The 15,785-nt window shown below is 41.8% G+C and overlaps 1 protein-coding gene across 1 annotated transcript; it reads right to left on the reverse strand.

The window, feature by feature from the left end:
- Positions 1-968: 968 nt before the first annotated feature.
- On the reverse strand, positions 969-15,341 carry KCNV1 (potassium voltage-gated channel modifier subfamily V member 1). Its single transcript, XM_070749246.1, has 3 exons — positions 14,860-15,341; positions 9,396-9,922; positions 969-1,480 (listed from the first exon to the last, which is right to left on the reverse strand). Exons 1-3 carry the CDS (start codon positions 15,339-15,341, stop codon positions 969-971), a joined length of 1,521 nt encoding a protein of 506 aa, XP_070605347.1.
- Positions 15,342-15,785: the final 444 nt, after the last annotated feature.

Genomic DNA, 15,785 nt, shown 5'->3' on the forward strand with positions numbered 1-15,785 from the left:
GTCTGCTTCCCCCACCATAGAGTCTTTCCTACTGTGGCAGCCTTTTTGGAACCCTACCTGTCCTAATCGAAAGCCCAGTTGTGGAGCCAACTGGAAAACCCACCTCTTGACATAGTCTCCTCCTGGTGCATTGTGCTTCACCACCACCCTCCAGCTACTCTCAAAATTGTAGCGACAGGGCGCTGCAGCAGAACCACAGGTTGCTGACTCCTGCTATAGACAGAAGTAAAGTTACTTCTTTGGCTTTATTTGCTTCTGGGACCTTTCACCCTTCCTGTAGTCAGGAGAGGTTACCACTCATGTAGTAACACAAAATGTATTGTATCCTGGAGAATTGTGTCATCACAATTAGCCTTACCTCTTCAAGGTATTTTGTTGAAGCAAAGCAAGAATTTCCATACACAGGCTTAGTAGAAAGATGTCAATGTTGACATCCCCATAAGTATTCTTTGCTACATTTTTGCTACTAGTTCTAGAATATGCTGCTTGTCTGTGGTTGACTTTTACTGTTTTAGTAGGCACCTTCTTTCTTTCTTTCTTTCTTTCTTTCTTTCTTTCCCTCCCTCCTTCCTTCCTTCTTTCCCTTCCTTTATTTTAATTTCATACCAATACAGCAATACACATTTTTATGTTGTTACTCTTTTATTCTTTTCATAATGGAACGAGCATAAAAGGGTTACAGCCAAAGCATGGAATATTAATCCACTGGGATAATGAAAGATGAAAACGTTAAAGAGAATTTGCATTTATGTACCCTGAGAATATTCTTTTTTTCATGTTTTGTTTTACTTTTTAATATACCTTTGGACTATATTAGTTGTTCATATGCTCAGCAACTTAGATAAGCAGATTTGCATGGGGGGAAATAAAGAACCATTAGCTTTGCATTCATTGTTGTTATTAAAGCTATTACCATCTCTCATACTGTGTGTGAGTTTGTGTGTATATATGTATGTGTGTGTGTGTATTTAAAACCAAAACTCGTCACCAGCGCTACTCCTGGTACTTGTTCTTTCTCGGCTTTTGAACTTCAACACATCCATTATGCTTCGAGCATATACATCTCGCAAATTAATGTTGATGTTAGAGTCACTCGACATATTCTTTGTGAGCTTCTTTAGGGCTTCCCTCTGGCGAAGGGCAGCTTCCTTTATCTTCAGGGTAAAATAGCAGGCAGAAAAGCGATCATTGATGATGGCAATTGGTAGAGCTAGGACCAATATTCCAGATAATATGCACATAAAGGCGACAACCTTGCCAACGGTTGTATCTGGCCTAATGTCTCCATAGCCAACGGTTGTCATGGAGGTGGTAGCCCACCACCAAGCACAAGGCACACTTGTGAAGGTTGTGTCATGGATACCTTGCTCCACAAAGTATTCTATGGTGGAGAAGATGGAGATGCCCACAGAGAGGAAAAGGAGAAGCATGCCAACTTCTTCATAGCACTGTGCAATGGTCATCCCAAGGGAACGCAAACCTAAAACATAAAACAATATTTCAATTAGCAAGATACCCTCTTAACTGCTTTTCTTCTTGAGCAATGAAACAGAGTGGGAAGAAGTGGCACTCATTCAATCAAATTATCTTTTCCATTAAGCAGTAAACGGAAGACTCCCTTTCTGATTTGGATACTTCGAAGATATATTGGGTTTTTACATTGTCTGTCTCCAACAAGGCTAGGAATTCTGTGAATTGTAGACCTGACACATTGATGGATGTCAAGTTGGAGAAGTAACATATAGAGCACCCATTTTATTACCCTATTATAAGGTTGTCTTGGAGTCAATGTCAGTACTGAGATTCTCCAACTTGGATGCCCTCTAGTAGTGTGAACATCAACTCCCAGAATTCTTAACAATAGTAATGCTGGTTGAGATATTCTGGGGTGCAAATTCCTAAGGAAGCACTTGATGTATCTGAAACACTTCTCAATATGTGACTTGATAATTACACTAGGTCTAGAGCTGAGGTTCCATAAAAAGGATTTATTGAAATTATTATCTTACAGTTGTTACTGGCTTTTTAAACTGTTCTAAAACCCCTTACTACTGGTTTTTAAGGGTTCTTAAACATGTGGGTTTCTGTGTATGCACAAAGGGATCTTGGATGAGTAGGAGGAGACTTCTGGTTGCCGGTGCTACTGATTCTAAGAACCAGTCCAAACTGGGAACAACCCACTGCTGTTATTAAGTGAATCAGAAAAATTCATGATCCTGGTAATGTAAAAAAAAAAAGTGCTTTGTCCCTGACTCTTAGATGAAAGATTTAACATTTTCTAAGGAAAAGCACATGAAAACTAATGGTAATCTTTTTGCAACTTTTAACATCATACACATCCACTTCTAACCTTAAATATACACCACACTTTTTAAAAATTACACAACTGTAATAAGAAAAAATGGCAAAAGTCAATGCTTAACGACAAAGAAATCTACCATTCAAACAATAAAAATACACAACATAAATTCCTAACATAAAACAATTCTATTGTTGGTGTTTACAATATTGTTTTTGCTCATTGTTTAATAAGAGAGTAAGCCCACAACAACCACGATGTCTCAGATTATCCAATGACCTGCATAAAACCAAGCCACCATTTCCCTGACATTACTAACATAAAACAATTCTATTGCTAGTGTTCACATTATTGTTTTTTTTTCATTGTTTAATAAGAGTTTAAGCCCACAACAACAAGATATCTCAGATTATCCAATGACCTGCATAAAACCAAGCCACCATTTCCTTGACATTACTAAACTCTGTTCCCACCATTCTGCTTTAATAGTTGAAGCACAAAACAGATTCAGCTTTTATTATGCGTAGGCATCAAAGAGTGCTCAAGGGGAAACAATTTCTTCCTATACAAATACTGTTATATAATCTGCATTTTTGTATGCCTTTTAATAACAGCATCATACTGGTGGCTCATATTTGTAGTAGCTTTACTGATTTGGAATTTATCCAGAAGTTGATAAGAGCTCCAGCTTCACCAATACACTGGCAAAAAAATAATCATCAGCAAAGATAATATATCTGTTTTATGGAGTTTGATGTGCTGATTCCAAAAATATGCTTAGTTTTGCTCTATCACATAACGTTTCTGATAGAGAAGCATTTTTGTTATTACATTATTTCTACTTTTTCAATGTTTGTGGTAATGACTCTTTTCTTAATGTTGCCAGCATAAAGATGCTACCCTGTGGAAACTATACCTATTATAGAAAAACTATATGCATTTTTGAAATCAGAACAAAAAAAATGATTCAGAAAATTACAAGGTCAACTGCGATGATTACAAAAACCATTTTTTGTACATTTGTGATACTGTTTTCTTAATGTCACCAGTATATTTCCTATACTTATAATAATGATGCTGTTCTGCGGAAACTATGCCTGCTACATAAAAACTGTATACATTTTTGAAATCAGAACAAAAAATGATTCAGAAAAGTATAAGGTCAACTACGATGATTACAAATAATATTTTTGTACACCTGTGTAATCTTTCCATTTTTTCCTTTTAGATTAGATTTATTGAATTTATATGCCGCCCCTCTCCGCAGACTTTTGCCATTTAAATCTTTCCAGAAAGAGACAGTAAAGATTTGGAGGACCCCGTGTCGACCTCCATCTTGCATGGGTGGCCTTCAAGGGGGACAGTAACAAAGAGTTAGTGAGGTGAATTGGACAGAGTTACCAGGCTCACGGTCATGGTGTGAGGCTGGGTGGTCCTGAAGATGGAGAAACACTCAACTCTAGTGGTAGGAGGCCTCCTGTTGGATCTTGGCTGGTAGGCAGGTGAAGATCTTGTTGGGTAGGCAGGTGCTAGAGGTTGATTGGAGGAAGGCAGGGAGGCTCTGCACACCCTGGAAAGGTAGCCTTTCTTGACACAGCAACAGCAAATGGCGCTTTTGAACCTTCAGTCAACTCGAATGTGGTTCCTGCCACAGCCAAGTCAAGCAGCCTGAGGTGATTTGTCACCTGAGGTAAATTTCCTGCATGTGCTTTAGAGGTGGCCAATATCTCCTTCTTCATTTGAGGGGACATCTAATTTGGTGTCTTTATAATCCATCGATTGGTTCCTAGGTTGAGCTGTCAGTGGTCAGGAACGCTGCGTTTCTGAGACAAATTTTTCTGATAGCTCAGAAGTCCTACCTTGCCTAATGCTGTCATGAGAGTCAGCCCTTTTTGAGCCAGAAAATGGCACTGAAATGTCAGATCTTGCACTCCGCAAATGAGTTGGTCCAGGAGGAGCTTATAGTTGACAGCAGCAGTTCTGAGGCAGCTATATAATCATTGATTGATTCACCTCCTTTCTTGAACCGCTAGAGAAATGCATGTCTCCTGGCAAATGCACGAAGGAACTAGATGGTAGTGGTTCCTTAATATTTTAATCAGTGCCTGTCATGGAACCAGGTAGATGGGCTGTGGTGCTGTTAGGGCTTTGGCTATGGTGAACATGTCATGTCCGCAAGAGCTGAGGAAATATCCCAGTTTTGGGGACATTGACAGCTCCGTGAAGTCATTCGCCCTTAGGATGTACTTGAATCAGATTAGATAGCCATCTCAGGTCTCTGTCGAGGGTTCAAATAGAGCAAAAGTTGGTAGAATAGTCATCCTGAGAAGGACTGAGGTTTTTTTAGTCAGCATTCAGCAACCTCTTATCGCCCAGCAGGGGGCCAATTCAGCTCATGGCTCAGCTCTAGTGCCTCGCTCTTAATAACTCTGGCTTCCATGTTTTCCTTCAGGCTTTTAAGCCCACCTTCGTCACCAGTATTAAATCGGTAGGTGAAGCTGACAGTAACGGAAGCAGACTTCAGAAGTGAACAGCAAATAACAACCTATATTTCAGCCCAACAGAAACAGAACAGAGAACAGGCATATTGACAGCTTCTTTTATACTGGAGCTGTCAAACTCTCAACCAATGACTACAATTTCCATTTTCCTGCTTGCTGGCTCCAATTAGGCTTGACTAGCAGTCGGCACAATCGTAACTGTGAGGACTTAACAATGATAGTCAACTATGCTAGTAACCAGATAAGGTACCGACGGATTCGCTCATATTTCCCTAATGCCCATCCTTCTGTTCCCACCCGGTGACTAATACTATCTACTTTTTTGGGTATACTTTAATTGCTTTTATCAGTGAAATTTTATTTGCCAATGATGTCATGAGTTTCTATCAGTAACCCTTTAAAACCCATTTCCTCAGCACAAATCCATGCACTTGCTTTTCAAATTTTAATTCCAAATTCTATTTTTTTTTCTTATTTGCTTACTTAATTTGGTAAAATGCTGCAGGACATTGACTAATAATATTCCTGCTAATGGTTTTGTTGTTGTTGTTTTGACAAGAGGTTTTCCTCAGACTCATTAACATTCATTATATTAGAAGCAGAAAAACAAACAAAATGACACTATTGTGAAAAGTATTTGGGAAGGAATCACAAAGCAAAGGCAGGAACAGGTTTTGCATATAGAAAAGCCAGTTAGCCTGTAAATAGTTCTTGTAATTCAAATGATTGCATAATATTGTATAGCCGCCGCGAGTCTTCAGAGAGGGGCGGCATACAAATCAAATCAAATCAAATCAAATCAAATCAAATCAAATCAATAAATAGTGAACTACAAGAAGTTCAGAATTTTGATATGTAAAAAGTAGTAATAAATAATTGCATAATATAGCATGTTATGGATGATATTGATACTGATATGGAACTGCTGAGAGAAAATTTACATTTTTTTGTTTTTTTAATGTTGAAAATGTTCAATAAAAACTATTTTTTTAAAATAGAAAAGCCAGTTGAAGGAACAGGTGGTCAATTAGAGAGAAAGATTTCTGCTTTTCATTCTGAAGAGCTTATGTCATTATATTATGTTTGTGAATTCCCTTTCACTATTCATAATCCAAGACCTTGGATAAAAGAGACACAGCTTCTGGTGCTACTTACCTTCCTTAAGGTAAGTTATTACATTCTGAGGAAGGGGGAAAATGGAGCTGATTGCAATAATGGCAAACCATTGAATCTTTGACAAATGTCGCCCAAATTAAATGACTGCAACAAGCTCAGCTTGTTGTCAGAACATCTTCAAAATTGTGTACAGTACACTGTTCAAACTCTTTTGTGATTGAGCTGTAGAATGGTTGTCTCTCATAATCTTTACCAACAACATTCCAGCTATTTAACAGTTATTCCATGTATCAATAAAGGAGAATATTCTTTTTACACCAACTCAGGACTTTAACAATCGAGTTGTCAAAGCGTGGAACTCATTACTGGACTCAATAGTGTCAACTCCCAACCCTCAACACTTCTCCCTTAGACCCTCCACGATTGACCTCTCCAGGTTCCTAAGAGGCCAGTAAGGGGCGTATATAAGTGCACTGATGTGCCTATCGTCCCCTGTCCAATTGTCTTTCCTTATCTCATATATCATATATATTCTCTCCTTATCTATCTATCTATCTATCTATCTATCTATCTATCTATCTATCTATCTATCTATCTATCTATCCATCCATCTATCTATCTATTATATATCATATATATTCTCTCCTTATCTCTTATATCATATATATTCTCTCCCTCCCATCTACTTCTCTTCTTTTTACTTTCTATCGTTATATATATTACTTAATGTCTATTCTCTTCCGTATGTATTGTATATTGGACAAAGAATAAATAAATAAATAAAACAAAAGCTCAAACTGCCCAAGGAGCTGCAGATACAGTTCTACAGAGGAATCATTGAGTCTGTCAGCTGCACATCTATAACTGTCTGGTTTGGTTCTGCAACCCAACAGGACAGACACAGACTTCAGAGGATGATTAGAATTGCAAAAAAATCAATTGCTACCAACCTGCCTTCCATTGAGGACCTGTATACTGAATGAGCCAAAAAAAAGGCTGTGAAAATATTTACCATCCCTTCACATCCTAGACACAAACTGTTTCAACTCCTACCATCAAAACGACACTATAGAGCAGAGGTCCCCAACCTTTTTTGCACCAGGGACCGGCTTTAAGCTAGACCAGTTTTCCATGGCCCGGTGGGTGGGGGGGAGCTAGCTGTCAGCGGCGCCGTAAAAGGGGCGATCAAGAGAGGAATGGGTGAATGAATGGACGGAGGGTGGGAAGGAAGGAAGGAAAGAGGGAAGGGACAGGAACAGAAGAAGGGTGCAAAGGAAGCAAGGAAAGGTGTGAAAGGGGAGAGTAAGAGAGGAAGGAGTGAAAGAAGGGAATGAGGGAGGAAAGAAGGGAGGAATGAAAAGGAAAGCAAGAAATGGAGGGAGAAAAGGAAGGAAGGAAAGAAAGAAAGAAGGGGGAAGGGACAGGAACAGAGGAAGGAAGCAAGGAAACTTATGAAAGGGGAGAGTAAGGGAAGAAGGTAGGAAGGAGAAAGAAAAGAAGAAATAGAGGAAGGGAAGGTAAAAGAGAGAAAGAAAAAGAGCAAGAAAGAAAGAAAGAGAAAGAAAGAAAGAAAGAAAGAAAGAAAGAAAGAAAGAAAAAGGCAACTTCAAAGAAAGGCTCACTGAGCATCTCTCACTCTCTCTCTCTTTCTATCCCTCTTTCTTTCTTTCTTTCTCTTCCTTTCTCTCTCTCCTCTTCCTTTATCTCCTCTCTCTCTCCCTCTCTCTTTCTCTCCCCCCTCTCTCCCCTTTCCCTCTCTCTTTCTCTCTCTCCCTCTCTTGCTATCTCTCCCCCCTTTCCCTCTCTCTTTCTCTCTCTCCCTCTCTTACTATCTCTCCCCCCTCTCCCTCTCTCTTTCTCCCTCTCTTTCTCTCTCTCTCCCCCTCTTTCTCTCTCTTCTTCTCACTTTCTCTCTCTTGTTTTCTTTCTGTCTCTTTTGCTTTCTCTCTCTCTCACTCTTTCTTGTTTTCTTTCTCACGCTCTTTCTCTCTCTTGTTCTCTCTCTTGCTATCTCTTTCTCCCCCCCCTTTCTCTCACTCTCTCTTTCTCACTTTCTCTCTATCTTGCTGTCTGTTGCTATCACTCACTCTCGTTCTCCGTTCTTCTCAGCGGTGACGCGCGCACGCCCTGCCCGCCTCACCTTTGCGAGAGCACTTTCGCCCCGGGCTCTCAGCAAGGGGGTTTGCAGGAGAGGTGGGGCCGGCGAAGGTGATATTCAATGTCGGGGGCGCACAGGCGGTTGCACGCGCTCCCTATCTCCCTGCTAGCCCACTCGGAATACTGTATTCAAAATAAGAAAAGCCTTCGCCGGCAAAGGTTTTTCTTATTTTGAATACTCCGAGTGGGCTAGCAGGGAGATAGGGAGCGCGTGCAACCGCCCGTGCGCCCCCGACATTGAAGACCTCCGCTGAGAAAAGCCTTTGCCGGCATTTCCTCTCGGCGTCAAGGAGGCGCAGCGGCAGGCGGAGAGAGGGAAGGGGGGGGGCAGCGCCGTCCCTCCTGGCCTTGGCGGGCCGCCCGACCCTCCCCACCTCCTGCAAATGCGGCGGGCGGCGGGGGGAGAGCGAGGAGCCGGTTCCGGCGGGCGCGGGGCTTGGCTGGCTGGCGGGGGGAGCGCCGCTGGTGGTGCGGAAAGGCCGAGGGGGCCCTGGCGCCGCGGACCGGCTGAAAACCCCCAACGGCCCGGTGCCGGTCCGCGGACCGGCGGTTGGGGACCTCTGCTATAGAGCACTGCACACCAGAAAAACTAGACACAAGAACTACTTTTTTCCCTGAAAGTAATCACTCTGATAAACAAATAATCCCAACATTGTCAAACTATTTACTAAGTCTGCACTACTATTGATCTTCTCATTATTCCCATCACCCATTTCCTCCCACTAATAACTATATGACTGTAACTTTGTTGCTTGTACCCTTACGGTTTATATTGACTGGTTCCTAATATGATTTGATTACTTATTTGTACCCGGACTATCATTAAGTGTTGTACCTTATGATTCTTGATAAATATATCTTTTCATTTAAGTACACTGCAGAGGTGGGTTCCAACCAGGGGTGGGCCTGAAACCGGAATGGTGGGAACGCCGTTCCAGCAGCAGAAACAGATTGCGTAGGCCCGCTCCATTGATGCTGGGTGTGTACGTAATGTGTACGCACAACCGGTGTGATTCCGGTAAAAATTACCATTTTTTGCTTCTGTGCATGCACAGAAGCTAATAAACTGGCAATTTTGGCCCAAATCTCGCTGCCGCAAGGATGTCAATATGAGATTTCAGCTGCTGCACACACACACACACACACACACACACACACATTTGAATCTAATACATGCTTGACAAAATACATAAATAAAGTAAATATATATGAATATAAGTACAAGCAACTTTTGGGAATCTTATCTATTTCATAATTCATCCCCCCCTTTCCCTGAAGTTCCCCAAGAAGAAAGAGAAGCTCCCAACACCACATGGATTTACCTGTTGAATGCCTGCCCAACTTCAACATGCGTAGACCCCTCAGCAACCTCAGCACTTGCACAATACGTCCCATGTTTTCCAGCTCCTGGGAGCTGTGTTCGCCCCGCAAGCTCTCCACCAACAATGTGATGTAGAAGGGCAAAATAGCCAGAAGGTCTATGATATTTGCTACATTCTTTAAAAAGCGGCACCGATTCCGCGCACAGAGAAAGCGTAACAAAAGTTCTCCTGTGAACCAAGCAATACACACATACTCCAGGATGTCGAGTAGCTGGGCTGGCATCCAGGTCAACTCCACTGAAATCAGAGCCATGTTGGCAATCGAAAGGATGACAAAAACCATGGAGATTGTGCCAAAAGTCCTGGCAGCGACAGAAGAAGTTGGTTTTTCTAAGACTTCCCATAGCTTTTGTCTGGTGGTAGAACACAGACTTCCAGAGAAATCCTCTTCCTCAACTTGGGTCTCCGATTCTTCAGCATCTTTTTTGATATCCAAAGTTTCACTCAGTTCTTTCCTTCTGAAATACCTGTGTAGGGCAGTCAGCTGTTAATATTACACCACTAGAAATATATGCGCAAAATCAGCAGAAAACATTTTGAGATATTTATTTTTGAACTTCCCTGGTAGGCAATGTTACTTACTAGAGCCTGTTAAGCAGTGGAAGTGGTGTGACAGTGTCTGGAGGCTGTTGGGGCCTGGATGGGTGTCAACAGACTCAAACTCAACCCTGATAAGACAGAGTGGCTGTGGGTTTTGCCTCCCAAGGACAATTCCATCGGTCCGTCCATCACCCTGGAAGGGGAATTATTGACCCTCTCGGAGAGGGTCCGCAACTTGGGCATCCTCCTCGATCCACAGCTCACATTAGAGAAACATCTTTCAGCTGTGGCAAGGGGGGCGTATGCCCAGGTTCGCCTGGTGCACTAGTTGCGGCCCTATTTGGACCAGGAGTCACTGATCACAGTCACTCATGCCCTCATCACCTTGAGGCTCGACTACTGTAATGCTCTCTACATGGGGCTACCTTTGAAAAGTGTTCGGAAACTTCAGATCGTGCAGAATGCAGCTGCGAGAGCTATCATGGGCTTTCCCAAAAATGCCCATGTAACACCAACACTCCGCAGTCTGCATTGGTTGCCAATCAGTTTCCGGGCACAATTCAAAGTGTTTGTCATCACCTATAAAGCCCTTCATGGCACCGGACCAGGGTATCTACGAGACCACCTTCTGCCGCATGAATCCCAGCGACCGATTAGGTCCCACAGAGTGGGCCTTCTCCGGGTCCCGTCAACAAAACAATGTTGTTTGGCGGGGCCCAGGGGAAAACCCTTCTCTGTGGCGGCCCCTGCCCTCTGGAACCAACTCCCCCCGGAGATTAGAATTGCCCCCACTCTCCCTGCCTTTCGTAAGCTCCTTAAAACCCACCTCTGCCATCAGGCATGGGGGAACTGAGATATTCTTCCCCCCTAGGCCTTTACAATTTTTGCATGGTATGTTTGTTTGTAGGGATGTTTGGTTTTACAATAAGGGTTTTTTAGTTGTTTAGTATTGGATTTATATGATGTTTTTTATTACTGTTGTTAGCCGCCCCGAGTCTACGGAGAGGGGTGGCATACAAATCCAATAAATAAAATAAATAAATAATAAATAAAATAATAGTGAGAGACAATTGGTCCAAGATTACTTTTGGAAATGAACCTGGATTAATTTTCTCAAAGGATGCCTTTTCTCATTATAAGCTGAGCCAGGCAACAAAAAGAGGCACAGAATGTTCAGAGATCTTGAAGAAAGAATCAGCAACTTCTAATATGAATTTTGGAGGAACAATAGGAAGAAAATTCCCAAGCATCAGTATATTCAATTTAAATAACAATTGGGATGTTAAGATGACATGAGTTGAAGCTGAATTGCAAAATTGAATTGTTATCCAAGGTATCCTTATGCAGCATAGGCTGCATTTGAGTGTCATCATAAATGTAATTAAGCCTTGATAAGGGAACAATTCAATTTAGGTCTTTAAGCAGTTCATCATAAACTCACTTATCAAAATAAATACAGGCACCATTTGCTTAATCACAGGGGTTGCTCCACAATACCATATGTGAGGAAGTTGCAACACAATTGAGAAATAAAATGTGGGAAAATCTTTTTTCACCCATATTATACATGCAGTTTTAGATCCAATTTTACTACTACAAGCCAGTGTTTCCTCTAATTTTTTTTTGGGGTGGGCGGAAAAGTATAGTGTCTGAGCGGCAGTCCCTTCGGGACTGGGCGGCACAGAAATAATAATAAAATTTCCCTCTCGGCTTCTGGGCAGGTTTGGAAAACTCTGAGTTGATGATGATTTTTAAGTGAGCGATTGCTCACTGCTCAGCTTAGAGGGAACTATGCTGCAAGCTGCTCTAGGATAGTTCTGATAAGGATTAATATGGAATAATTTCCCGGAGAAATAAAAAATGAGTTGCCATAAATTAACATCGTACCGTTGTGTGACTTGAGCTGGAATAAAGATTGATCATTTATCAAGGCAATATGCCTGACAAACAGCCAACTTTGCTTTAGAACAACACCTACAAGTGAACAGTGGGAGCTTTTGTATTTCAGAGGACATCCCCTGAATTTTAATAACATTTTTGTGACTTTACTTGGGTTTTTAAGGGTTTGTATATTGCTTCCCCCTTCCCCAAGTATCAACACTGGCTTGGTTTTAAGTTAGTATTTTCCAATAGTTGTTTACTGTATTTATGGATTTGGTTTTATTTCCCCCTATATATTATTATAGTGAGCCATGTGAAGTTTCTACTTAAAGAAATAATGATAGTTTCAAATGAACAATTGAAATAGGTAGATAATAAAATTGACATGTGGAGTAAGAATCAACTCTGATATTTTTGATTGATGGATCTAGTCTACCAAATCCAGGTTTACCATCAGTACAATTTAACATAGTGGTGAACATCATTTTTTCCATCAACAGCCCATTCTAGGAGAAAACTAATGGAACCATATTTCAGGCTAGTAGTAAACTGAGCCAAAGAGATAGATTGCTCTTTCCAAATATTTGAATTGCTTGCTCACAAAGGATTTCTGAAATAAAGATGAAGATTACCCAATCTTGATTAATCTTATAGTCTGAAATACTAATAGGTTTTTAAAAATCTTTCATACCTCGTCTTACGAACCTAATTGGTTCCAGGGGGAGGTTCGTAAGACGAAAGGTTCGTAAGACGAAACATTGTTTCCCATAGGAAACAATGTAAAGTCAATTAATCCGTGCAACCAAAAAAACCCCCCGCAAAAAACCCGCTGCCGCTCGGCTGTGACCTTTTAAAACAGCCGCGTGGCTTCCCAGCCGTCTTCCGAAGCTGAACGCCAAACCCAAACTTCCGCGTTTGGCGTTCAGAGGCTGTTGGAAAGCCGCGCGGCTGTTTTAAAAGGTGACAGCCGGGCTGGGGGGCTTTCCAGCAGCCTCCGAACGGTTCAGAAAAAATTTGCCTCTTCTTACGAACTTTTTTCGTGTTACGAACGCCAAACCCGAATTTCCGGGTTTGGCGTTCGGAGGCTGCTGGGAAGCCCCCTAGCCTGGCTGTCACCTTTTAAAACAGCCGCGCGGCTTCCCAGCAGCCTCCGAACGCCAAACCCGGAAGTTCGGGTTTGGCGTTCGTAACACGAAAAAAGTTTGTAAGAAGAGGCAATTTTTTTCTGAACCCCGGGTTCGTATCTTGAGTTGTTCGTAAGACGAGGGGTTCGTATCTTGAGGTACCACTGTATTTGTATAGACCAGGGATGTCAAACTCAATTTCATTGAGTTGTGTTTGACCTCAGGGGGGCGGAGTAGGAATGGCCAGGCGTGGGAAATGGCCTGCTCAATGTCACTTGAGTTGGGGGAGCCTGTGGCAGCCCGACTGCTCTACCAGCAAAAATGGACTCGCGAGTTCTGTTTTGGGATGTGATGGCCTTTTGCAACCCGCTGCCAGTGAAAATGGAGCTTAGAAGGGCCACCTAGGGCCTTCCCAAGTTCTATTTTTGCACAAACAGACACCATGGACCAGTCCTTTGTTCTTTCCAGGGTGGCTCCATGGGCCAGATCTGGTCCACAGGCCTTGACTTTGACACTCCTGGTATAGTCCTCCAATCTGATTTTAAGGACAGAAAATGTGATGGTCAAGAAAGGAACTGCAGGCAGAAGACCTTTCCCACTGTTTTCAAATCACAGCGAGTCATTTCTGGGTTGCTTCCAATCTTTCTAGTTCGAGAAAACTTATTATTCAAAACTCACTACTGACTTGCAAAAAAACCCTGAGTCATAATGTTAATTCCATGCCAGCAGCCCAAGTCAAAAAGGCTTGACAGAATAAAGTGTGTAATATTATGCATGGGAATCACCCTTGAATCTGGGGATTGCTTGGACCAGTCCTGCAGTTTTCCTGGCAACAATTTCAATAGTGGTTTGCCATTGCTTTATTCCAAAGCCAAAGAGAGAGTGACTGGCCCATCTCAGAAGACTATAACTCATGGTTTCCTGGTTTTGACACCGGTGCATACAGCTACTAACTAGCCAATATTGTCTCTCTATAATCCTTAAAATACAGTACTATATATTGTATTCAAGCACTAAAATGCAATGTTGATGAATAACTTTGTGATACAAGCTAGGCATTTTCAATTAGAATGGATGACCAATGGGCCAGATTGATGTATCAAATTCTCTACCCTTGCTTTAGTATACAGCATATGACAAAATATATAAGCATTTTTCTTAATAGACCACCTTTCCCTTTTCTCAGCATGCCCTGTTGGAATTGTGCGGGCCATTGCTTTCCCCTCTAAAGTTATTAATGGTAGAAAAGAGTAAAATTATTTCTGGGAAAAAATCTAATTTTATTTAACATTTATTTAACAGGTTCATCCACTACAAGACTTTAAAAAAACATCTGAATTTATAACAGAAAAATTATATGTATCTCTCATAAAGGGCTCAATCAACATTCTTCTGCCTTTATTCATCAGCAAGCCTGAAAGATTCAATTCCGCCAGTCTGCTACCCCGTATTTTAAGCCTCAGTGGCACAGTCGTTAGACTGCAGTACTGCAAGCTACTTCTGCTGATCACCGGCTGCCAGCAATTTGGCAGATCGAATCTCAGTAGGTTCCCAATCTACTACAGATTGTTGGGGGCAATATGCTTCCTCTCCGTACACTGCTTAGAGAAGGCTGTAAAGCACTGTGGAGCAGTATCTAAATGCTAATGCAATTGCTATGTATTGCTTCCCTTTTCCATTACCGCTAAATCATTGCCGATGTAATATGCCTGTTGCTATATCATCTAGGGTGGTTGTCTGAACCAACCCCCCATGGATGTTTCTCTAATTTGTGTTAACTTTGCCTTCATATCTTTCTACAATCAAATTAACTAAGCCACTTGGATGGATTTCTGTCGCCTACCCACCCAATTGCTCACCTGTCCCTGCAGCAGGAATCAATCATGAGCTCATCCAGCCCCCAATATTGGATCTCCTGCAGGAAGGAAAGTGCACACAGCTGATCCATTACATGTAACCTGCCAGTTTGGTAATAGTTATGGACATAACTGAATGCTTGAGAGTTCCGATCAAAAAAATATTCATTCTCCATCAAGTTAGCATCATCACAGAGTTCCAAAAAGCTTGAGGCAACATCCCGGGCAGCTGACACCATTACTGCTAGCTTGCCAAGCCGAGTGTCTGGATAGCAACAAAGCTTCTTCTGGGACAGCAGAAAGCGGGCGCCTCCAACGTTGACGGTCATGCAGTCCAAGGGTGGGGCTACGTGCTGTAGCAAGGATCCTGGCCCTTCCTCACTACAGAAGACACTGGATTCCAAAGAATCAAAGGATGTGCTTTCATCTAATTCCTCTGCAGAGGCCCCAGGAGAAAGGGACAAGCAGCAAGGAGGTGACTTCATCCTTCAGTTCCAGCAGCAGTCTCCTACACAAAAGTGTTTAAGTTAATGATGAAAGCTGATTTCAAAATTAAACGAACAAAATCAAAATCTCCCTCCCGCCCCGTAAAAAAGGATCAGGGCTATTAGCATTATTTTCATCATTACACTACAGAATTATGGAATCTGGCACTAACATCAACCTCTGAGAACGTCAAGGTTTGGTTTGTTTTTGGAATGGTTGTGAAAATGAATCATACAAATAAATAAAAGATCTTTATCTATTTAGTGTTGAAGAGCAACACATTTGGAAGGCACCAAATAAATGCAATGATGGGGATTTTTACAACCTCTATGTCTTTGTTCCCCTCACAGAAGCAGCTTGTGAACATCTTAAATAGATATGTGTGTGTGTGTGGTGTGAGAGAGAGAGTGCGTGTGCAGTATGAAAAAGCATAGTAAATTTCA

This window comes from Erythrolamprus reginae, chromosome 3 (assembly GCF_031021105.1).
Source record: "Erythrolamprus reginae isolate rEryReg1 chromosome 3, rEryReg1.hap1, whole genome shotgun sequence".
Lineage (NCBI taxonomy): Eukaryota > Metazoa > Chordata > Lepidosauria > Squamata > Dipsadidae > Erythrolamprus > Erythrolamprus reginae.